Below are 25,944 nucleotides of genomic sequence, written 5' to 3' on the forward strand. Positions count from 1 at the left end.
TATAGTCCAGCATGGACCGAAGTTTCATCCCATGTTTTCTAACTAGGATTTGTCATTATCCCTGCTTACATAAGTACCTAGTCTCCTGACATGAGTCATGTGCTTCTTTAATTGTTACTGTACACTAACTTATTATGAATGTAAGTGAAAACCAAATCAAACCAATATTTTCGTTAGATTTGTTCAGTTATACTAATCATTGTTTGATGCCAAAAAATATTGCCCCCACATGGTAACCTGGTTCACTTGTACAATCCAAAAAGTGTAACAAATACAGAGAGGGGTTTGAGAATTTGGTTTGTAGCGCTCACTGATAAAAAATATTATTGAGATTGAATATAGAATAATATTTGGCCTCCTTATGTGCTGAAACACAGATTCAGTGGTGTGGAAGGGATTCAGTCATAATGAATTCTTGAATTAATTTGTTGAATTGGGCACAACTATTAATTCACAGTGCATTTTCTTGACCAAAAAGACAGGGGTTGCTTTTTAGCCATTTACACTTTCTCACTAAATTTTTTGGGGACGCACCACAACGCCGAACGTACAATAACGCCGAATACCATAACGCCGAATTCCAAATTGACCACAACGCCGACGACCCGAAAACTGCTGTGTACCACAACGCCGAATGACCACAACGCCGAAATACATTAACGCCGAAAAATTTCATTGCAGTACTGCCACAAAAACAAACTCAGAAGAAAGTCACTAAATATACTGAAAGAGAATTTAAATGTACAAAAACGCCGAAATACCATAACGCCAAATTCCACCAACGAATCTACAATATGACCATAACGCCGAAACCATTATATGACCATAAGGCCGAAACCATTATATGACCATAACGCCGAAACCTCAATGTGACCATAACGCCGAAATTCTAATATGACCATAACGCCGAAACCATAACGTGTTGCCTACCTGCCAGGCATTGAAATGCTGTATTCGTAAGATAAGCGCACTCTCTTGCAACTGTGAAGCTAAAAATTATACACTTTCTTATTTTTTATAGGGCAAATGGAACATTGATCGAAATAAAATATATTTTTTAAATAATAATTTTTTTTTTTACAATTCAAGGTCAGGTTTAATGTTTTTTATTTCGAAAATGCGACGTTTTTACAAGGGTTTCAAGAAGAGTAGGCGGCCTTTGAAATGTCAGCTCCTTAGAGTTGATTTGAGGAAATAAATTAAATATGAAGTAACGCCGGGAATTATGGGCAGGATAAACACGAGATCCCGAAAAAAAATTGCCAACTTTCGTTGAAAATCTGGAAGTAAATTGGACCCGGATCGATTTTGTGGGAGGCTAATGCTGTAGCTAACCTCCACTCTTGCAGTGCGGATGTGTTACTAATATATTATTCGATTCAGAATTACGTAGTTATAACAAAAATGATATGGTTACCGCTTAAAGTCCCGTAGGTACACGCTGCACAATGAAAACGCTGCATGCTCGTTCAATTGCTTGTACGTGAAGGGCGACTCAGAGTTGGAGGCACCGTGGATAAGGACGGTATATAGATTTAGTGTATCATTCACACAAGTAACCTATGAGTGGACGAGCGTCTTAAACATTTGTCTCAATAAGTGTAGTAGTTTGTAGTTCGTAATTTACACATAAAGTATTTATTTAAAATGTACGCTTTTTGCAAATAGAGCACCACTTGTCTGCAAAAAAAGTATTATACCATTTTAGGCTATTTTCATAACAATATTTACAATTCTTTAGGTGCATAAATTTAAACACTATTTGATTCATTGTTATAAAATAATGTAGATAGGCTATACATAATTGTATAATAGTGTAGAAATAATAAGAGATTCTTTAATACCAATAAGCCTACTATATTTTCTTTAAAAAAATTATAACTACTGTAAAACTACCTGGCATTTCCCTAAGGAGCTCGCCTACATGTGCCTAAACTGCACTGTAGCATGTCAGAGTAATTTTTTTACAGATTTAGTTAAGTGTCTTTATGCTGTTTATCTACGAAAAAACCCACACTTCTTTCAAGAAAACAGGCGCAATATAAAAACCTTTACTTCGCGTCTAAATAGCCAAAAATGGGGTGTTTAGGGTGCTATTTCAGAAAATTTACTATCTGGATACAAATGAAACTACTTAAGGGCGTTGCAATAGGCGGGCCCCTTAAATGCATTCAAGTGTGAAAAATTCACAGTTTGATGTTTATTATAAATAACGTTAATTCTGTATACATTAGTTGTAAGCACAGTTTGCATATTTTTGTCAAAACAGCTTGTTAAACACTAAATATGCATGTTACAGGAGCATACAATCAGTAAAAAAAATATTAAATTATTCAGAATGAAATTACGTGCGATAGACAATATGCTGAAATATACCCATAACAATATAATTTCTTTATTTTTTTATAATTGCTGCGTTTTCGAAATTTTTTGTAAAATACGAGGTTCTTCTGGTATTCATATGATAGCTATCTTTGGGTTATTATATCCAGTTACGTGAAGTTATTTAAGGTGGTCGTTTAGACCGGCCGCTATAAATACTGTGCAGAGCTTCAGCAGTTCACGTATCACACAAGTGTACCGCGTTTGTGCTCGGCACTTGCTACCAATACCACTTAACATATGTTACACGTGTTCCTAGACCATTGCCTGCTTATACAATCCTCTATATAAATAACCTCTTTTGGAAACTTAAAATGGCTAAAATGGTTATTTTCACAGTCAATTTTAGGTTTGAAAATACAGTTTCACTGACTTGAAAATGGTTTAGGAACGTACAACAAACCTTCATATTTAATATTTCGTCATAAAATGATAGGATACCCACTGAAATTGCCTTAGAGGGGAGTCTTCGACAATGTTGCTGCATGTCAGAAGACCGCCTGGCGGATATAGGCGTTAGGACCTTGATGCGCGTGACTGTATCGCTCTTAGCTGTCCTGCCCTTCCCACGCCTCGAACATTAAAAAAATACCCGCTGTCAGGCGGCCACCTTAAATCGTTGCGCAATATTTAGGATTCCAGCGTACAACTGTTAGTTCATTTTCAAGGTAGGCCGTTCACGGTAAAGTTGACACTTTGAAAATAACTTATATTTGAATAACAACCAAGATTATATTTCGTGGAGGTTTCGAACATATAATTTTTGTTGGGTTGAAAAAACAGACTATCTTGAATAGAAAAATATAAATATTTAGCATAAATGAGTAGTGAAAGGATACAAATTGATCGAGAGAAAAAAGTAACCAGGTGCTCAGAAGTGTTAAATTTACCGTGAACAGTCTTCAGTTTAATTAGTATATGGAATATATATATATATGTATGTACATATATACATACATATATATTTTTTGGCTTGTACAGGACCCTAACGGCAATATCCCTGTTCTTATGGCGTACTTCTGCTGATAAGTATTCATGCCTACCTGGCATGAGAAAGTCTAAGGCAGTCACTTTTATGATTTTGTGTATATATATCGCTACTCCAACACCTGATTTTACAGTGATTCAATCTCATTTATGAACGTCTTTAAAAGCGCAGAGGGCATGCTAACGTTCCTTACACTGGACACATTTAAAATACACTTTCATTTTGTTGATATGTTATTTAAAAATCAATGCTCAAACGATACAATTACATAAATGCTACAAATACACAAAAACACTCCTAAGTGGCAGACTTAGTGCTAATATAAAAAATTACAATTCTATTACGTTCATGTACACTCACACCCACAATTATACAGATCTGAATAAACATTTTCCGGAATTTCAGTGTCATCCCCTCAGCCATGGGATGACTAATCTGATGTCGGTAAACTGTTCCAAGCTTATGACGCGACAGTAGTTGATGACTTTGAATATAAATTAGTCTTGCATAGTGGTATTAACCATCTATTGTCACTTTAAGAGCGGTGTTTACAAGGTGATAATAATTCAAATATGAAAATCAATTTTTTTTTTTACGTTACCAAGGGTGGAAGAATTTAGTAGTTTAGCGCCAGTGGTATGACAGATCACAACCAGCATTCGGTAATTGCGTAAATCTGTGTGTATTATCATCTATAGTCTGTAATATCCCACACATCGTTGACTCACTACTAAATGAACGTTTATAATAGTAGTTATAGTACTTAGTAGTTGATGGTAGACGTTGTTTGTTTACAATGTGGGACGTGTACCACCTCCTCCCCCACACTTAGGTCCCTAAACAGGTTTATGGTAGTGTGAGGATGGTTCAACCAAATATTTTAGAAGAAAAATATAGGAAAGTCGTCAAAAAAAACGGGCGACACATTCAGCAGCGCATTCTGGCGGCCTAGCCTGGACCTACGTTGTAAGCGCATTTGAGACAATGTTATTTTGCTAATTTTGAATGGACGTTTTTTCCTTGTTTTCTCCTGTTTGAGTTATTTATAATGACTGGGAAAGTTTATGCAATGTTTGGTTGCAATAATTACGATGTATCTAGCTGTTAGAAGTTGTTTTTTTAGTTTTCCGAAGGCTGAAACTATAGCCAAATATCTTAATAGGAACTACAATATTTGCTATAGCCATGTTTACTTGTGTATGGTTTACATCAAATATTCCTTTTCCACTGTTTAAAAATGATAGTGCCTTATTGGAAACAATGATACATATTTCAACATTCAATGTTTTGAAATATTTTTTTTAACCTATGTTTAATAGAATTTTGTTTTTAAATTTTCATTGTATATTTTTAAATATCTTCAAATTCTTATTTTTGCACTCCTCTCATTATGCTGAATGACTTAGTTGTCACTGTAGTATTTCAAGCAGTTTACCAAAATTATTGATTTCAAAAGTTTTATGTTTAATTTTCAACATAAAAATAATGTAAATTAGTTTTAAGTATTTGGTTATGTTAAATAAATTTAATTGAGCTAATTTTTTTTAGTGTTTGGTTGACTTCAATTAGCAACATACTTAATTGTTGTGGTCATTTTTAATTTTGGTTCGGGACAAGTCATATTCAATTTTTAAGTTGTTTTTTTTTTTTACTTAAGGCAGTTCTTCGAGGAAATTTTTTTTTCAACTTTCACGGAATATTTATAAAATATGTGATTTACATGTAAGTATGTTAAATATACAACACCTACAGAAACTAAATTACGATTCATGCTGTATTGTAAGTTCAGATTTTGCTTGACTTCATGTCGCACAATTGATTGTTTTTCTCACGCTATTTTAAAACATTTTGTTCCAAGAGGTAATAAAAATTTGAAATATTACAGCAAAATGCATTCATACCTTTGCCGACAAATATTTGGTTTAGTATCTATTTAACTGCAAATTTTAAAAGCACACATCATTTTAACCTTCTACCTTTTTGTAATTTAGGCCTAATCACTGTTATTTAATCTAATAAATTCAAATTTAAAGCTGTGCTTATTATGAGTAATTTTCGCACTCTATTTCTAATCTAAAAAGTTATTGCTCTATAGCATTTAAATATTTCCTACAGTTTTACGTCTCCGCGACGAGATGATTGCGCACACACCTTACACATCAGACAGAGACTGCTGGGAGGAATCATCAAGCATGGCATTTGTTAAGGAACCGTCCCATTATGCGCCTGGAGTGATATAGAGAAATAATGGAAAACCGAAATTAATATGACCGAACCGGGGATGAAAACCGAACTCTTTTTGAGTGCAAGTTCACTCCTAGAAGGGTAAAATATGCACAAGACTTATACAGTTATACATAGATATACTAGGTCCAAATCGTGGTCCCCCCCCCCCCCCCCCGCCCAAAAAAAATCTAAATCCGTTCTTGGCTGCTTACTCACTTATACAGCAGTATTTGTTTTCGGACACCAATAAACAGCAGCTTACCAATAGCCTGGCCTATTAAAACTGCCTGAAAAAAATTAAATATAGACAAATAAGATAAATATAGCTAAAGGTTAGTTGTTATAAATCAAATTAAAATTCAGTCCAGAGGCAGTTTTTCTAACACTGGAAAGTAAGTCACATTGCACTGATATTCTAGGAAGTTTTCAGTAGTTGTTCTTATAATTCTGAGCTGTATGTTAACAAAAACATGGCATAGAAGTACACAACAATGAAGTCCTTTATTTTTAAAGCATACATTAGTAAATGTGAGGTTTATAGTACCTACTTAATCGACATAATCAGCGCCAATAAAGATAAAACGGGGTGGGAATTTAACAATGGTGGATCATAAGGGTGGCAGACGTGGGAGTATCTCGATTAAAACTACCGACCACCGGCAATGTACGCCACTATCTCTTGTTGGAAATTCCGATGTCCACCCCACCGCAAGTCGAACCCAGATTACCTTGGATGGAGGCTGATTTGTCAATTGCAGAACCACCAAATATTCTTCAGGTGTTAGTACTATAACTGAATTAAATGCACCAATTAAAGTATATTTATAAAAGCCTAATCAAATTAACATCATAAGAATTTTACAATAAACTAAAGGAAATATTATTTAATGTAAGTACAATATGTATAACATGCATTGAAAAATATTGCACTGTTAAAATGCTATCATTAAAACATTTTCTAAAAAGCTATAACATGTCTACATGTCCGCAACATATTCGCTATTTTCTAACGTATGTTTAATAATAGTTAGATATACTAATTGTACGACCGTAATGCTTTTGCGACACATTCTTTGCCTTTATCACTTCTGACTGACTGGCAGGATTTTATTTATATTAGTACGGCCATAAAATAAAAATAAATTTTAGCGTTATTGCTTTTACAGGATCACTATGCACGATAGCTGCACTCTCAAGTTTCGACTTCTGAGCATACGTTTTCTTCTTGGGACAGTACGATTGTTTCCTTCACCCCATTGTTGTAACAGAACTATTAAGACATCTTAGGCCCATTCTACAATGACACAGATACGGAGACGAATCCCACGGAACAGAGCTTCTACAAGAGCACGCAGACGGAGACGGACCCGCATGGACCAGTTCAGCAATGCTGAGCTCTTCCGTTTATGTTGCTCCGTTCGACCAATATGAGCACGTTATTTTTTCACTGCTTTTCTCAAGCTACGTTTGTGTTTTCATTCCTACAACTGAAAATTGATTTATTTTTGTTAAATTAATATATTTTTATTTGACAGAAACAAAATGGAAACAAGTGTTTGTATTCTTTGCGTGTTTTTCTTCGTGACGAATTTTAACGAACTGCTGATTTTCATGGTTAAAATATTTACTATATATATGACAAGATGGAGAAAAACTTTAAAAGGAAATGTTTAAACGTAAGGCGAGGATAGTTATGCCTTCCATTATATCGGAATTCCTTTCCAAATGGCTATTTCTATATTTCCAGATATACTACCGTACATATAATACAAGGATTTAGAAAGTAATTAATTTGATACTCTTAGTTTTATGTGACGTCACGCTTGCTATTTACTGGCTGTTTTTCTTACGGGTCTGTGTAATTGTAGAAAGAGAAAAATACGGACGGAACGGAACAACGATCCGTTTTCGTTTTCGGTCCCGTCTGTTCTGTTACCGTTGCATTGTAGAACAGGCCTTACTAGAAAAACGTAACGATTTTTCACTATACGCACAGTAATTACTGCATCACGGCAACGTATATTTATGGCAAACCCAATAGAATATCTGACCTACGCTTTCGAACTGAACATACATATATTTAGTTTACATAAATATTCACACTGTCGACTACGAAGTTGTCACGTTTTGTGTTCTGGACTTTCCGGCGCTCTTCGTTGACTTGGAAAAGAACAGACGAGTAAGTGACAACAGCGCGCCTTCCTTAGCACACTGGCCGCTCCAAGCACCTCCTAGCAGAGCACTCCACGCATTCTAGCGGGCTCTTCGGAAGCAACGTTTACCCTCGCGGTATAGAGAATAGTTTGTTCTTGAGCTCATGCACAAACCAATTACCTTTCTTGAACGCAGTAAACGTACGAACGGGACCTAACTCTAGCTTTATCAGTTTACATACATGCTATTTTACAAATTCGTTGCTACGCTTTAATAAGATAAATTTATAATTAGGTGCATAAAATTTACAGTAGCCAAGTAAATAATATTTAATTTATTATTTATTGCAATCACACTAAATTATATCTATGCTAGGCTCAAGATAAAGCCCCTGGGAATGAAAAAAAACAGCAAAATATGTTCGCTAATTATACTTTAGTAAAATCTGTAACATAAATACGAATGGTGCAAGATAAAATTTTTAGGTATAATATGCTTATTTTTTTATTTTGTTAAACACATTTATATCGCAGTTAAGTACGCATTTGCGGCTAGAACAAGATTTATTCTTAACATGAAAAAATTCAGAAACCCCTGCGATATGTAAGGAATTTATGAAATGTAATTTTCAAGACCCTAAAACGCCCGAATTACTCAACCGCGCCATTTCAGTATTAGCCTTTCGGGAAACCATTGAAAACCGGAATCAATGTTTAAAAGTTTGACATTGTTTGGTACAAATATAAAACTACAACTATTATTGCGTCCAAACCACCTTAATACAATGCATAATTATTTTATGTAGTCATCTTGCAAGACTTAAATGTTTTCCAAGCGTTTGAATAGCTACTTCAGTTATATTTGTACCTCCACAGTGCACAATGAAACTTAGGCATGGGGGATAATAATGATACATGGAAGTGAGTTTAAATGCTATAGTGAAATGATAACGAAGCAGTAACTGAGGAGACAGATCGAGAGGAATGATTTTATAAATCACTATTGCGATCACCAAGTATCCGGGGCTACTAATTTTCGCTAACAATTCATATAATAACTGACAATTATAATTTATTTTAATTAATTGTGCCACTTTACAACTACAGATAAGATTCTAAACTTTGCTGCTTTCGTTATAAATAAAATAAGTTTCCAAATACTGCGTTTAGGTTCCTGGCTGGTAGGCAACACGCTTGGGATTCGGCGCTGTGGTCAAATACGGATTCGGCGCTGTGGTCAAATACGGATTCGGCGCTGTGGTCAAATACGGATTCGGCGTTGTGGTCAAGTATGGATTCGGCGTTATGGTCAATATGGATTTCGGCGTTATCGTCAACTTTGAATTCGGCGTTATTGTCAATTACCGATTCGGCGTTATGGTATTCGGCGTTGTGGTATTTCGGCGTTAAGGTACTTTTAAGAAACACACATAAATTCATTAAGTTGTTTTCAGTTTGCTCATGTGGCACTCCCGAAGCAACATTTTTCGGCGTTGTGGTCATTCGGCGTTGTGGTCATTCGGCGTTGTGGTACACAGCAGTTTTCGGGTCGTCGGCGTTGTGGTCAATTTGGAATTCGGCGTTATGGTATTCGGCGTTATTGTACGTTCGGCGTTGTGGTATTTCGGCGTTGTGGTAACGACCCAAATTTTTTTTGTAACGTCTCTACTTGCTTTGTGTTATTCCTATATGTCTTGTTAGTTCACAATAGGAACCTTTTCTGGCTTAGGTTTTGTGTTTCAGTTTTACCAGTTGATCCCTTTTAAACTCAAAAATCAAGACCTGTAGTATACATCCATATACTGTCATCCCAGACTGCCGTAGGAAAATAAATTAAAACATAGTTTCTGGCTGCAAATGGTCCACCATCAACACTATATTATCCAAGGGTTTTGCAATTTTACTGAGAGTGCCTGAGATAATCACAGGATTCATAATTCTTACTTGGCGGGTACAGCGGAAAGCTTTATGTATGGCATATGCCTTTGCATAAATAGGTAATAGCTCCAGATTCAACGACAACATTATAGAGGGCCTAGACTTATTCACATTATGACTTTAAAATAATAAATGCAATGCAATAAATGCAATAACCAATTTAAAAAAATTGTACTAAATAATATAAAGATAGTATTAAAATGTACGTAATGTCACCAACTTACTGAAGTAACTTAACTTACAAAAAATTCTGTCAATACTGCAGTGTTTGTAAAATCCGCAGATAAATGCAATTGGGCTCAGTTACAAGTAGTAATCAGTAAAATTACATCTACAGTTATAATTACATGTAATTAATTTACTTCAATTTTTAAATTTGTTGTACTTTTTAAAGGTTATTTATTATTTTGATACCTTCGTTCAAAAATAATTACATTTTCATTGCTGTAATAAATAGCATGTTGATACTAAAAACTGCTTGCCTTAAGATCAAAAGAATTTCGCAAATAAGTACACACAAAAAAAGACTTCTCATGACTAAATTCATTTGGTGTTTTGTCTGATGTAGCAATTTTTGTATTTCTTCATCTGATTGTAGTTTTTGTTGGTTTTGCTGAACACAGATATAACTGCCCATTTACTAAGGTTATATATACCTTGAAATAACGTATCTACACAGTTAGTTTCTTACAACCATTAAACTAGTAAGCAGTGTATAGAACTGCACCGATTCATCCATAAAATTACTAAACAAAATTGTGTACTATATATATTCTTACACTACACCTGTTTCCTCCTTGCTAAAAGCTAGTGTAGATTATAACATTTCCTCCAACAATAGACACTTTTTATTCTTTCAGAAATTATAATGGAGCAAAGATTTTATTCTATGACAGAGACAGAAACCAAAGATAATGATGCATCGTGATAAGCTAATTGTTTATATACGTAGATTTACTGCTGCAATTCTTAATCAGTTAGCTGTCTTGAATTTTATCCAAACTTATATTGTAATAGCAACAGTTTAAAAAATTATTAAGAATTAAATTACAAGAAAATTAAATTAGAAGAAAATACATTTAATGTGTAAGAAAGTAATGATTACATATCATTTGAAGTTACTTTGAATTGTAACAAATTACAATTATAAATTATTCATAAACTACAGTAAAATCTTGTTTATCGGACTCTCGTTGATCCGGATCTCCAGATAATCTAGATCAGATTGGTAGACAATTTATTTAAAAATTAGCATGAAAATGACAATTGTATTCTACATCTATGCAAACAGATGGTTAGCACAAGATAATGTACCTGACCGTGCTTTATTCAAAAGCCATACATGTTTGAAATAAAAGAAAGTGACAAATTCTTTGTTAAGTGAAAAGTTACTTTTATATTTTTTGATGACTTCTAAACAATATAGGGCATGTTTACTATGTAATTTTTATTGTAGTAAAAGGTAAGTCTGCTTATTTAAAGATTTAGTTTGGCTTATCACCACATTATCTAGATTGCCATTGGACCCAGTTAGTCTGGACTGGATAAATGAGTTTTAACTGTCATCATAATTGGTATAATGATTACTTGAAAATCATTATATGCCATCACTGCCAACCTGTCCCACATCACACCAGCAATAACAAATGCAAAGTCTGACACACAACAGTGATACCACACATATGACACACCAAATGGGAGGGTGATGCCAAGTAATAATATCTTCTCTCCCCACTTCACCCCTCCTCTGCCAAACGATTTTCAGCATTTATGATTGATACCAAATTTAAAAGAATACTGTTGTTTTCTTAACCAGGAAACCAATAGCTTTCCACTTTCATAATTAGCTGCACTCCAGATAAGTACTTTAAAAACAACTTGTCTATTTCTTAAACTTGTATTTGTTAGGCTAAAATGTTACTACACAAGACAAAATATTCTATGCTAATGAGATTTTTTATCTTCTTTATCACAGCCATTGCAGATTATTTTAGTGCCTAACATACTGCAAATATAGCTTTACTGACTTACATAGCCATGGTTTACCACAGATATGAAAAATGAATCTCATAGCGGCACTATTTGTGGATTTGATCTCAGAAATTCCTGACAGGAAAACCTTTTGCGTTACTTAATACATATTTGCATGATGCGTGGGATGATGTAATGAATTAAATTTTTATTTTCCAGCAATTGGAGTGGGTGTTATTGGTGGCATATCAGGACCACTATGCCGTGCTATTCTCTCTACCACTGTACCATCTAATGAAATAGGTTTGTTTCCTGTCAACTTAAGGATTTAAAGCATATCATATTAAGGCTGGCTCGCACAGTCGATAAGTACATTTCTTTCCCTAAAGTCATGACTGTGCAAGCTAGCCTAAGTTTTAAAAATCTTGAGTAAAATGTATTTTTTTTGTTGCAGGTAAAGTTTTCTCCATAATATCATCTCTGGAATCTCTGACCCCTCTTGTTGCATCTCCATTGTACACATTAGTTTACAATAAAACATTGCATACCTTTCCTGGCGCATGTTTTATCTTGTCTGCAGGCTTGTTTTTCATCGACAGTTTGATTTTGGGGTATGTATACACACTATTGTTTTTAACACATTTTGGTTGTAGTTTTTTGTGCAATATTGTGTTCTCATTTTACCTTCTTTTTTTTCAGTGTTGTGTATACAATTCAGCGATTTTTCAGTGCAGAACCTCAATACACTGCCTTGATAGAGGTAGAGTAAATGATTTGCCATTTCTACTTAAAACAGAGCTTGTTCAAAAGAAACCCAGACATAAGTTTTCATGCTAAGGTACATATGGATGCTATATCCCTTACTCATTTAAGTAACTGTCTCTTAAGTGAGCTCGATAATGCATGGCATTTTCCGAAAATTTTGCTATCTAAAGGTGCTAAAATGCTTTCACAGCTGCTTTGTGAGGTCAAAGGTGAAGCTGTGTAGTGCATTATTAAACAAACTAAATCTTTGAGACTGATTGGGGCTGTGTTTCAGACTGGTATTATTGCTTTTAAAAAATACTTTTTAACTGATTGATTTTATTAATGCTTTTAAAAATACTTATTCACTTATCGATTTTAAATTTTTGTTAGTTTTAAAATTTACTCACTTTTTAAAAAAAATTGATTTAACTTTCAATTTTGCAATCATTAAGTTTTGCATTGGAACTAATGTTAGTTTTGCAGTTGCCAGGTACCTATCCGGTGGCCTCATTAAACATCTAATAATGTTGATAATATCAAGGTAAGCTTTATCGCTTTAAGAATAAGACTAGCCAGTTGCACAATGCACTACATACTGGTTGGTGGGATGGCCTCGGATGTTGCATGATCCTGGTGATGTTGCATGATCCTGCACAAAATGTGTAACGTATCAACACTGGTGAGAGGGTGAGGAAATGAGTAGAGAACCTATTTTGTTCTTTTTACATAACACACCCAAGCTATCTACAAAATTAAATACACCAATCCCTCACTTAACATGACTAATGTGTTCCTAAAAATGTTTGTGTTATTCAAACTCGTGTATTATGAAGCAGTAGTCTCCATAAATAGCAAGGCTAATATAATTTACTTAATGTGTTCCAAAATGTGTAGGGAAAGATTCTTTACATAATATAAATACATAGAATAACACTCAGCGATAAATATGTCACACCATTTATCTTTATAAGCCTACCATCAGATACGTTGTATGACATACGACACTGGAGATGGGTGATTATGTACTTATCGTCAGTTGGCTGGTTGGCTTGCCTGCTCAGGCATGACCTTCAATTCATGTTGTGTACCTTTCCACAAACTTTCCAAACCATCCTTTACTGGCAGTGAAACGAATATTACTGTCCGAATATTTACATTTTAATTTTTCAAAAATTAAAGTGCTTGTTCGCGTATCACCACTTGGTTCACACCAATCCTGTCAGGCCCATGATTATTTTTTCATTGTACCATTTAACAACCTTTTCCATGTAAATCGTCTGTTCATTTCCGTTGCGGGATCTAATGTCAAATATATTCCCGCTAGTACAACCAACAGCATCAGACTTTTGTGCACAGTTGACTTACTTAAAACTAAAGTGCGACCAACATAAGTGTGGCCTTCATAACATTCTGCTTGCCTTAATGCTTCTAGTTTTGACTCAAATACTTGAACACGATGCATTATGCTCTCACTTGGAAGCCATGATTCCACTATGATTCCAACTGCAGGTGCTTGCGCACGCAAGTTACCGGCAGACGAATGGGCAGACGTTGCTTTGTTTTGTGCATGCTGGACTGAAGTTCTTCACAGCCTGGTCTGTGGCCGGGCGACAGCGGTACAGCCCGGCGGCATATGCACGGACATAAAAACATTTGGTCCTGTACACTCCAAGCCGCAACTGAACTTACCATAGCTGATTTTTGTACACAGACAATAGCTTAGTCAGACCTGTGCACGCATCTCTTTCCCCTTGTATGACTAATGTATGCCATTGTACATCTGTTGTTTACTAAGTTGAAGCAGACTTCGTGGCGTCATGCCTGACTTTTTTTTTGCCTGTGGTGATTTTGTGCTAACTGAAATGTACAGATGTGCTATTCAAGATCGGGACAGTAAAATTAACATTGTGCTAAATGGATTTGCGCATTTTTAAGATGTACTAAGTGAGGGATTGGTATAAATGCTTTATTGTAACACATTTGCTATTGCTCTATGCCATTAGTTTGATTCTGCAGTTTCCATCATTGTTTGTAATTTCAGTGGTACTTTAGTCGTGGTTATTGCTACAGAATTTTTCTTAAAGTTTCCCTTGTGCCACAGAAATTGATTGCTTCCTTCTCAATTCGTGCGTGCTTCTACTCAATATTCCACAATCAAATAAATGCAATTTAAACTTCTTAATTGTAGTTTACTTTGTATATCTAATTTTTTTTTTTTGGCTGGAGGTTGTTGATAGTGTTAATGTTTTTGGCCACAGTGCCTTCTTACTTTGGTTTATACTATTAATTTTAATGATTTAAAGGAGCTATCAACATTAATGAAATTTTTACGATTATTATTAATATATCAAACACTCCACTAGAGTGAAAGGAAAAGTATTTAGAGTCCTTCCTAGAAACACGGGACCATATCTAGCTTAGTAGCACTTTTACACCATTTTGCCAGCATAATGCGTTATCATGGCACTGTGTTAATTGTTTTATTTCTAAATAACTGTGCTGCATGTTTCAGTTTTTATTTTTTAGTATAAATTTTTTGAAACATAAGGACTAATAACAGTGAAATCGAACATGAACAATACATATTAGTGTCAGAAGCAGACAAAGACAAACATGAAGTAATCGTGAACCTGCGCTACCAACAATAAGACAAAACAACTCAAACTGGCATGAACATGAAGAATGTGTTGTATTGCATAAATCTGAAGAAAAATTGTGTTGTCACCTGAGTGAACTTTATTCCAACTTTACCATGTAGCATTTTAATTTATAAACTTTCACCACAGCCAGCGTGTAATGATGTTTTGTGCTAAGACAGATTTTGAGAAGCAATAGCTGGCAAACATTACAATTAGAGTATCTGCTACTATTTGTTGCATTTAAACAATTTGTGTATTGGGTAAACTGGTACCATGACAAATGCAATATCCTGATGTATTTTTTACACACTTATACAGTAAATTTTTGTAGCTTCAGGACTACTGGTAATTTCCCCAAGATGATCAGTATTATACAAGTTGTAGAAGGACTGGTGAACTACCACTACAACTCGGGTTCGGTAACTGTAGATACTCCAGGTAGCTGTAAAGTTGTATATAATGTAACTACCTCACCAAGTCTGTCTATATGTAGCAGCACAATTCAGAAGACATCTTCCCGCACTACAATTCGGATTCAACCATTGTGGTAGGAAGACAAGGTCATGTCGACTACCTTAGTATGATGCTAGAAAAATCAGACATCCTGAATTACCGTTATTTATAGGCAAATATGTGTACTCGCGATTGTCGCGACTCCTCTAGTCCCCAGCGCAGGATCCAAAAGGAATTTGGATCACCCCACACACTGGAGACGTCTATCACGATGTAATGTCTGCCATTCTTGTCTGGAAAGTTATATTCCAACTAATTGGCTGATCAAAGGGTAATACAGTTAGGAGGAAAAATATGTATGATATTTCTGACACCAGATAAACTGTGGAAAAGTGAAATTAATTGAAGAACATGTCTTAGGTGTAAGCATAGCTTAAAAGGGAAAGCTAATACCTTCACGTATTCAACCTACTTACATACATGTGTTTTGGGTTTCTGTGTTTGTCAAAAATAAGGCTACTACTGTAACTTTTATTTTAAACTATTTTTAAGAATTTAGCATAATTATTAGTCCATAGTTAACACTTGGGTATGTTTTGCAATGGCATTTAATGGAAACAAGCATCTTGAAGGACACTCAAGAAATTTACTTCAGATGATGATTTTGAATGTAATGACTGACTGCAGTTCAGATGTTCTGCCAACCAACGAGTGTGTTTGAGAGTCAGACCAATCTGAAAATGATTGTGTGCTTCCAATGCCTCATGCTACAGTTGGAATAGCTGTTAGCAACTGGAGTTCAAAAATCAGCTGTATTTGCACAGTATTATTACACCAAAACATCAGGGTATTAATAGTCAAGTAGAGCACTAAATCAGAGGTGTACTTGATTTTTTCCAGTTATTTTTTCTGATACTATTCTTCAAGAAATTGTTGGTAAGACAAACAAAAACTGTATTGATATAAATATAAGGCAAAATTTTTTGCTAGTTTTAGAAACTTTAAACCCAGAGATATGATCATTTCCTCAAAAAAAAAATTGAATATTGATGGTTGTTAACATTTAATCACAACCAATTCAACCATAAGTACAGAAGACTATGCTGTATGCAGCAGAGAAAGAAAGAATCTGTTTAGTTTTAAAACAGTTTCATTACTCTGGACTAAAATGAGTATTCTATTTAAATATGTTTTAAGTGTGCTGGACACAAAAGTGCGCAAAGTGCACCGTAAGTCACATGTGAAACTGACTCCAAGCATGATTTGTGTGAACTGTAGAATAAATATAGATAGTTACAGAGCAAATTTATGCTACTGCATAACGTGCGAGTACTGTATATACATCTTTGTGTAGGAAAAACATATGTAGTTATACTGGTGGTGCTGAATTGCGAAATAAGGTATTTCCAAAGTTTGTACAACTTTTTTAATTGATGTTGAGTGTTTGTGGATATTTTTATGATGATGAAATGAGAATATCAGTTTTAAATTATGAATAAGTATAAAGCAGTTTTAGTCTACATATTGATTGTGCTGCTATATTCATGTGTATGTGAAAGAAGTCAATTCTTCTCAGTTTTTTTCATATAATAGGATATATAGTATAGATTATATGTTAGGTATACATCCATGATGTCGATTCTTCAAGCAATGTGTTACCTGTGTAGTCATAGCGTATGTTAGCCACAAAAGATAGCTACTGCTTAGTTACATCCTTGTTATAACCTTGTATTCACTCTACTGTGCCACCATTGACTTCACATGCTGCAACTTCACGTACTTCACATTGTGAGAATCATGTGTGCCTCAAAGCTTGGATTTCCTGTGATGTTATTATTGCTACATTACCTAACTTTTGAGACTTGCTTGTTTTTATTGTTGCCAGCTCCTCTTTAGTAAATTATTGAAGAAAATTAGTTTAGATATAATTTTGTCTAAAAACATTGACATTTAATGAGTTTATTTTGCTTGAAATATACATCTAATTGCCTATTAAAAAAATGTACTTTTTAACTATAGTCAGATATGATTTTTGTGTTGTAGCAGTTTTTTTATTATTACCTATGTCTGACGGTATGCAGAATATTTTTTATACATACAATTTAACACTACCCATGCTTAATAATAGACTTAAAATACCACTTAAATATTTTTAGTAACAGAAACATTTACAGAATACCAGTATTCATAAATTAATTTCTACTGAAATTATCTTTTTTAATTGCATGGGTTTTATTTTGATTATTAGTTTAAAATTGTGGAAATTGCTCTATGATAAAACTAGGAAAAGCTTTATCAGTTTTAATGTAAAGGGCTGGTGTATAAAACATATTAAACTAATTACTATTTGATACTAATTGGGAACTAACTATTATTTTGCATGTATGGTGGATGGCTATGCTTGTTTAATTTTTTATTTCATGGGTAATTGATGAAATTGGGTGTATTTCTATTAAACAAGCATTATAATGTTTTATTTAAAAATAATTAACATTCCAATAATATCAATTTGTTATAAAAAGGGTATTGCCTGCCAGAAGGTAGTTCACATTTAGCTATTAAAAGTAATTCATATAATTAGTAACTTTTTTTTATGTATTAGTAAACTGATGTACGAAAAGTACCAATAAATGTTTATCTCTGATTTTGTTTTGTGATTACAGAGTTTTTTTGTTTCATTTATTATTGTATACATATGTACTCGGAGCTTGGAAATTTAATTATAACTAGACCCAGTTCTTTCCTGTATGTTTATAGGGAACTAGTTTCAGTCCAAGTTCCTAAAACATTTCTCTCATAACTACATTTTAAAATTATTATATAAATTTATTTTACTGTCTTTTGTTACTTTAAAACATACTGCATTGAAACTATTGTTGGTTCTCATTACATACAATCTTGTCATAATATATGCAAGAACATTTCTCCCTTTGGAACTACATTCAAGTATCTACCACTTAAGCAAAAAACCATTATGAACTCTTATCACTCAGGTAAAACAACATACAAACTGCCTCAAATCTCATGTGCAGCAGTATTTAATATTTTGGTTTTGTATGCTAAATATACAATAAATAATATTAAGTAATCATAATCTTATTAGAACATTATTTAGTCACTTGGTAACCATAAAAAGATTAACTATAATACACCTGACCCTCAAAGTAAGGTTCTTAATTTGTTCCAGAAAAACAGAGCGCTAATCAAATGTGGTTTTTTCCATAAGAGTGAACGGTAAATTAAAATAATTCATTTTCCAGTCAGGTAAGTGTGCCTGCTTGAGCATAGCGTTTCTAAGTAGGCGCTAACAACATTTCTAAGTTATAAAATAATGTTATTGATATAGGATATATATTTCAGTTATAATAAGAATTAAAAAAGCATAAAATATTGTTGATTCTTCACATTAATTTGTTGCATTGTATTCAATGCTACACGAGTGCCATTGACATTATGCAGGCACGGAAATAAAAATCCAAGTAAAAGAAAACAGTGCTACTTCGAATTTATGACCTCGCTACTTCAATTCATGCCATAATTTATTGGCATTGTTACTTCAAAACTGCGCTAATTGAACAGCATACCTTCAAGGGGCAGATGTATGATGTAAGTAACACATTTAAAATAAAATGTACAAATTCCGAACTTGTAATATTGATAAACTAAAGATGTTTTAAAATATGATGATAAATATATTGCAATATTTCCTGAATTAGCTCACTAGTTTTAAATTGCTTACACTGATAATAAGTGTAAATAATTGAACTGGGGTAACATGTGTTATTTTAAGAGTACCTAGGTCTTAGGTTTAAGGTCTTGTATTTAATAAATTTTTTAAAACGCAATCCTAGAATTGGTATTAGCAGAGTTAGTAGTTTGGGAAAATCAATTCCTAGTGGATTCCTTCTGGATGCTTCTACTGTGATCCGATGGGAGTTGATGAGATGATAATGTATCATTGAGAAATGTGTGGATTGTTGAATGGGAGTACATTGAGAAAACTTACTGTTTTACTGCGACATCCATCGCCTCTTCCACTTGTCAAAAATCCAGGTGTGACGACGCTGGTAATGAGCTTAGATCACCTTGGTGGTAGACGAGTGATCCGGCCACTATTGCTTGTGGTTTTATTTTAAACAAACCATTAGTTTTTTTCATTATGTTTTCAATTATAGCATGAAGATGCAAAATAAATGTTTGGTAAAATTTGAAATAAAATCTAATGGTTGGATTTATTATAGCATAAAAAAAAATTGTGAACTTGTTTATTTGGGAGCGTTTTTTAAGCTACTTGCCTACACCTACCCCTCGAAATAACACCCTAATTCATTCCATGAAAACAGAGCACGAATGATAACAATAGGTACTAATCAAATCGTTGTATGTTAATTAAAATAGTTTGTTTTCCAACCACGGATGTTTTCTTGTTGAGTACCATTTTAATCGAGATACTGCTCCTGTTAAAATCAATTTACTGTACATTTAAAGTATATGTAAATGAAAGTTTGAATTACATTTTGAGAATACACATCCTAAATTTAAATCAACGTAAAAAAAAACCATTAGCCGCATTGTGGAAATAACAGGTTTTGGGCACTAAAGAGGCACAAACAACGTTTTTGAGTTCAAAACAGGATGTTATTAATATTGGAGATATTAAAAAAACATAAACATAACATTTTTTTTTATCAACAAGAAATATTTTTTAACCTGTAAACATATTTCTGACTTTGTGGTTTACGAAATGAAAGTATGCTGTGAATTGCTAACAACTTGACTTGCCTCTAGCACATCCTGGTTACAACGAGGTAAACTAGCCCTGGAAGCTTCTGACGTTTCTCACCAGAGCCACTGCTGACTTGCAGGATGGCGTAACATAAACATTGCCTGAACACGTGGGCTTCGCACATATTCATGCGTAATGTACCTGTGTACTACGTTAATTGGGCTGAAGTAAATTGGCAGTGAAGGTAGGTGAATAGCTTTCAAGGGAAAGATAAAATATGCTGTCAGTGGCGTAGCTAAGGTGACTGGCACCCATAGAACATACAGGGTATAGAAGTGACTCTTCCTAGCCTGAACTGAACGCGTATTACAGCGCTGCTGTGTCAGTTTTCCGAACTAATTTTTTTTAGAAATAGTGTGCATAATTTAATTCCTTGGAATTAACTATCCGGAAATTAAATTAAGCACACTAATAAATTATGATTGTATTTATATTTAGAGAGTAAATTATATGTACTATTGTGTTTAAAAAAAAATTCACTTTTGATCATCATTTTAGCTGTTAATCAAACTTTTCAGCACAGTGTTCATACAAAACACTGATAAAGTCATTTTGATTTCACTTGCTCCTTCACAATACAAGCTTATTTTGACCAGTACTTTTACCTTGTTTGTTTGTTTTATATTTATAACTGTTAGTATGAAAATTTATTTAACAAAGTCTCTTCTCAAAACTACTTAAATTTACATTTACAAAAAATTATGTAGGTAAAATTTAAACACATGTACTTACAAAACCAGTGCAAAAACCTTTCAACCCCAAAAAAAAATTATCCAGAGATGCAAAACTATTACCAAGTTTACACAAAATCACACTCACTTTCTCCAAATGCACAAAACTAAAATCGGGTAAATGATATAGCTTTTAAAATAAGAAATTTCAGATATTTTATTTTTAGCATACAAAAATGCTTGCTTATTACATCACAAAGAAATTATGTTCAGTATTACTTCACATGCACCATAGGTATACACTTTACTATATTGGACTATTGTACTAAAGTGCAGTATTAATAAATAGTTACACATAATGCACAGGTATTATTTTGAAACAAAATTGTCTGGATAGTTCTCTGCCGTAATTTTAACATTAAACATTTTGTGATGGAGGCAGTAAGATTACTTCAGAAGGATAGAATAAGTTTTTCTTATTACAAAAGAAACACAAACTTGAACATAAAATTTCACACTATAGGTATATTTGAACAGAGTTTGTTCAATTACATTAAAAGCTTTAATAATTTGTTAGGTGCTATTTCAGATTGCATAAGGATATACACACCAGTTATATCTCTGCAGCATTACAAAATATTAACTAAGCATATCAGTAACTTTACAGGAAAATAGGTACATAAATTACATGCAGTCTGATTTTGTACAAATATGGTGTGATGGTTTATGTTCACATAATTGTTTCATTCCTATTTCAGGCAAATTCCAGTGCAGTGTCTTTATATATTACACCCATTAACCATCACTGACTAACAAACATGCATACATACCAAGAATTAGGCCAATAAAACACATTGCAATTATATACAGCAATCACAAAACACGAATGCTTACAAACAGTATGAAAAACAATTTATACAACTATGATGACATTATAACTCTGTGAAAATATAGGTCAATTTACATAAAGAGTACAAATTTAAAATCCATAGTACAGTTTTCTAGGGCAGTGCAATATTGAACACACTCCACACAAGTTTTAATAAAAAAATTGCAGGAAAACAATTTAATTCAGTTACATATGATGAAAATTCAAAAAAGGCGGATATCAATCAGCATTTACTTCTATTGTGATCATTATATATTTTATAAAAATGTAAATTTTATATTTTTGCATGTAACTGTAATTAATGTGAAATGGCATGGCACAAAATATTACCTTTTCTTTGATAAAACTATACTGTACATTATTATTAATACTAAACAAACATAATGTGTGTATAATATATTTAGTGATCATAATTGAGGCGGTCTACGTAAAACGGGCGTATGGGTCCATACGCCCTTTTTACGCAGATCGCTTTATTTGATCCGCCATTTCGTGTAGAATTCAGTGGTGCAAGTTTCATCGCAATATCTTGAAAATTGAAGTTGGTACACCTGTTTTTGTGAGGTGATGTCAGCTGGTTTTCACAGTCAGGTTTTCTTGTTTTGTGGTTATGTTATGTTTTGATAGTCCTGTGTGATGCTGCTTATTTATATTATTAATAGTTAAAATGAGTGACTCTAATGAAAGTGATGAAAGTGAAATAGTTCAAGTTAAGAAGAAAAGATTACTATGACAACAGGAGAAAGCAATGAAATATTCTTTTTGTGTTTTCTCAAAACATCATTTTTGCTTATACGCCCGTTTTACGTAGACCGCCTCAATTGTAAGGCAAAAGCCACAAAATCTTTCCATACTCAGTTCAGCTACTGATCACACATAAAATTGTCTGAACTTAAATCATGTGGCTGACAAATTTGCATAAAATTTATTTATGTACCTCATTAAATGCACACAAATCATTACTGCAAATGTATATGATACTCAGTTTATACTTGCACTGACATTTAAAAATGTGATAGGCAATTATTTTGATGAAATGCAAATACTGTTTGATAAATACATTTTTAATTGCAAAATAAATAGAATCTATTGCAACCTAACATATAATAAGGCTAGTATGTAACACAAATGACTGGTGTCAAGAACATACCTACAACAAAGGTGAATCTATAGAAATTGTAACACTGAAGTAACAATGAAACACAGAAGTGCAAAAAAAAACTCATTCACTAACATTAGTTGCAGTAGTTATATCAAAAATTAACTATATCTTATTCAGTAAAAACATAACTTAAATAGCTACAATACTGAAAGTAAAGTACATAGAAAAAGTATTTCAATGTACATACAACTTGCTAGTTAACAGTGCGATGCTTTTGATAATATTTCTTTGTTTTAATTTTGATTGGATCATCACAAGCATGATCGGCAAATACTGGCTGTCGATTCCCATAACCCAAGTCTTGAAAACCCTCAATCGCATCATCTCCACGGTTGTATTGCAAACCAGCAGAAATCTGCATTTCATCAAGCAATAGTGTGCAGTACTTATCAAGAGGCTGCAATTTTGACACTGTTTTACCAAGGTGCTGTAATATCCGTTCATTGAGGCCAGGTTTAAGAGGTACTTTTTGAAGTAAATTCAGCAAACATTTTCTGCTAGGAAGGGCAAAAATCTTTGACAAATATCTGTAAGTCTTGCCACTTTGTTTGAAAAGAGACAACAACAAGATCTTGTCCTCTGTTGTGAATCTATAACATTTGGATGTCTTTTCTGATTTTGTACCTGGGACTTGATGAATGCTGAAGTCAATGGATTAACGTTCAGCCGTTCCCATGATGATAAACAGTTGCTGTAATGTTCAGCTGCTGAGAGCCTCTTCTTAAAAGACAAAAACATTTTTTGACAGCACAGCAGTCCTTGTTTTGTAATATTTGGCTTCACCATATAAATGTCTTGCTTTTGGTGTCAGGTTATTGGCACGATGGACATTCAACTGTTGCAGCAAATTTTTCCTTCTTTCCTCTGAAATATGAAATTACAATTTATGGTTAGACATTCCTGAAAAAACATTTAAAACAAATGGCTATAATTGGGAAAGATAAAATTAGTTAAAAATTAATACACTAGGCATCTTATCACTGGGACATTCACCTATGTACCTCTCCCAAAACTAAAGAAATAAAAATAGATTTAGGAACAGAGCACATTTGGTCACATAGCTGGAGCATCCAACTCTTATTCAGGTCCAATTCCGGATGCCTAAACTTGACATAGTTTTTCCCCAGTTATTTTTATCCTCAAATCAGGTCAATGCTAGTGCAGCATGTATACATAAATAATAGAAATAGTATGTACCTTCCCAGTAGGATAAGTGCATGTGTTAGCATCTTGAAAAAACAGAGCTGAGTTCATATTTGCATGAAAAGAGTTAGGTTATTTATTTTATTAGAGTATGATATTGACATAGGTATTTGGTTTTTCAGGTTGCAACATAATTTAGTGGTTATCAAAAAAGTGCTAAGTGTTTTGGGTAAATTGTACAGTGATGCATGTGTATAAAATTTTAAGTGGTTGCATTCTATTATAATTTAATATATGGAATGAAATGATACCAGTGACCAATAACAAAAGGTGACCTGATGTGTAGGTTAAGCTCACAAGTTAGCTATCTTCAGATTCATCTAAATTGTTATTGTAATGGGGATTTTACACCTACGTTTAATTTTCAGCATTTAAGTCCACTCATTTCTGATACCATGATACCATATTTGAACTTTTTTTTTAATGTTCCGCAGCCCAATCATGTCCTCATTAAATAATTTAAATTTAAATTTTCTATTACATTTTACGATCAATTAAAATATTTTTTTACTCAAGAACACAAAAAAAGTGTAGGTACTTGAAAAATATGAACTCAGTAGTGTTTGATTCTATGGTGATTTAATGACAGATTATTAACAATTTCTCTAACTAGTTTATGATCACACTTAATAGGTATATATTTTTGTAGCTTATTGTACATGAAATGAAATGATAGAGATTTATATACACTTGTATATACTTAATTAAAAGCATTGCATTGTCCAATTGGTGAAATTTTGTTTCGTTGGTATAGGTATGATGATGCTCATGTTTGTTACTAGTACTTAATCTGAGAATAGAATCTGATTTTGGATTTTTGTCATTTTGAACTGTGCTGGAAGCTCACTGATTTTCCTTGGCAAGCCTACGTCTAGAACACGATAAGCGTTTAAAATCTCTTTCTGTGTAATAGAACAGTAAAATCTAACGTGGCGGCTTTTGCGTAAATAACAAGATAACAATTTGAAAATTATGTTTTTCATTATTATATACATTCCTTGTTTTACCTTGCAATTTGTGTTTACGAATTCGTACTAGTTTATGAGAAAATACAGTTTATAGGTTACTTTAAAAAGCCTGCACTTTGATGAAGCCACTGTTTTTTTTTTTTTTAAATTGTGTTTTTGATCCTATGGTTCTACATGTTTTTTTTTTATTTGGATATTTTTATGCAGTGTATGGTAAATAAAGATTTATTAAATGTATGTGAGTCTCTATTGTGCATACTAGTATCAACCATTTACTTTTTATGCAAGGTTATGTGCTATTGCACGTAACAAGGAAGGGTTGACACTTGGGTTTAGATGCAAAGTAGGGACTCGCATATTTTTAATTGCAATTGATCCTCCACTGCATCAAAAAATTTTGGTACAAAATACACATGAACTTGTGCACTGAGCTACAGCATGAAGTAGCTGAACTAAAGCAAGTTTGGCAGTTGTGTTACTAATCTAAACTATAAACAGCATTTCTTACAAACCATAGGAAATTGAATTGCTGTTTTCAGGGTCTTTAATCTTTGACCAAATCTTTTTCGGCAGAATTTTATTTCATATGTTACATATGTATCATCACATCTAATAAATATTTGGAAGAGTTGTAACATGATTTAACATTTTTTTTTGTCTTGGGCCAAAGTTACCCTCAAAGGGCCAATGTTACCCCAACTGACGGTACAGAAAAGCAGCAACATTGCTTTAAATTTAGTTACATTTATCAGCCATTTATGCATTTCT

The 25,944-nt window shown here is 33.4% G+C and overlaps 1 protein-coding gene across 9 annotated transcripts in view; it reads left to right on the top strand.

The window, feature by feature from the left end:
* Positions 1-25,944, top strand: part of LOC134529621 (probable peptidoglycan muropeptide transporter SLC46) — an 82,236-nt gene that overhangs the window by 36,724 nt on the left and 19,568 nt on the right. For 5 of the 9 annotated variants that reach the window (XM_063363911.1, XM_063363914.1, XM_063363915.1 and 2 more), the window contains 4 exons: positions 11,878-11,961; positions 12,113-12,269; positions 12,358-12,418; positions 12,889-18,159. The exons of 2 other annotated variants lie outside the window; for them this stretch is intronic. In XM_063363911.1, coding sequence (XP_063219981.1) covers positions 11,878-11,961; positions 12,113-12,269; positions 12,358-12,418; positions 12,889-12,927 — 341 coding nt within the window. In that variant the 3' untranslated portion in view covers positions 12,928-18,159. Of the gene's footprint in view, positions 1-11,877; positions 11,962-12,112; positions 12,270-12,357; positions 18,160-25,944 lie in introns of those variants that run through there. 2 more of the 9 variants (XM_063363916.1, XM_063363910.1) reach the window with 1 other exon arrangement.

Source organism: Bacillus rossius, chromosome 2 (assembly GCF_032445375.1).
Source record: "Bacillus rossius redtenbacheri isolate Brsri chromosome 2, Brsri_v3, whole genome shotgun sequence".
In the NCBI taxonomy this organism is placed as follows: Eukaryota; Metazoa; Arthropoda; class Insecta; order Phasmatodea; family Bacillidae; genus Bacillus; species Bacillus rossius.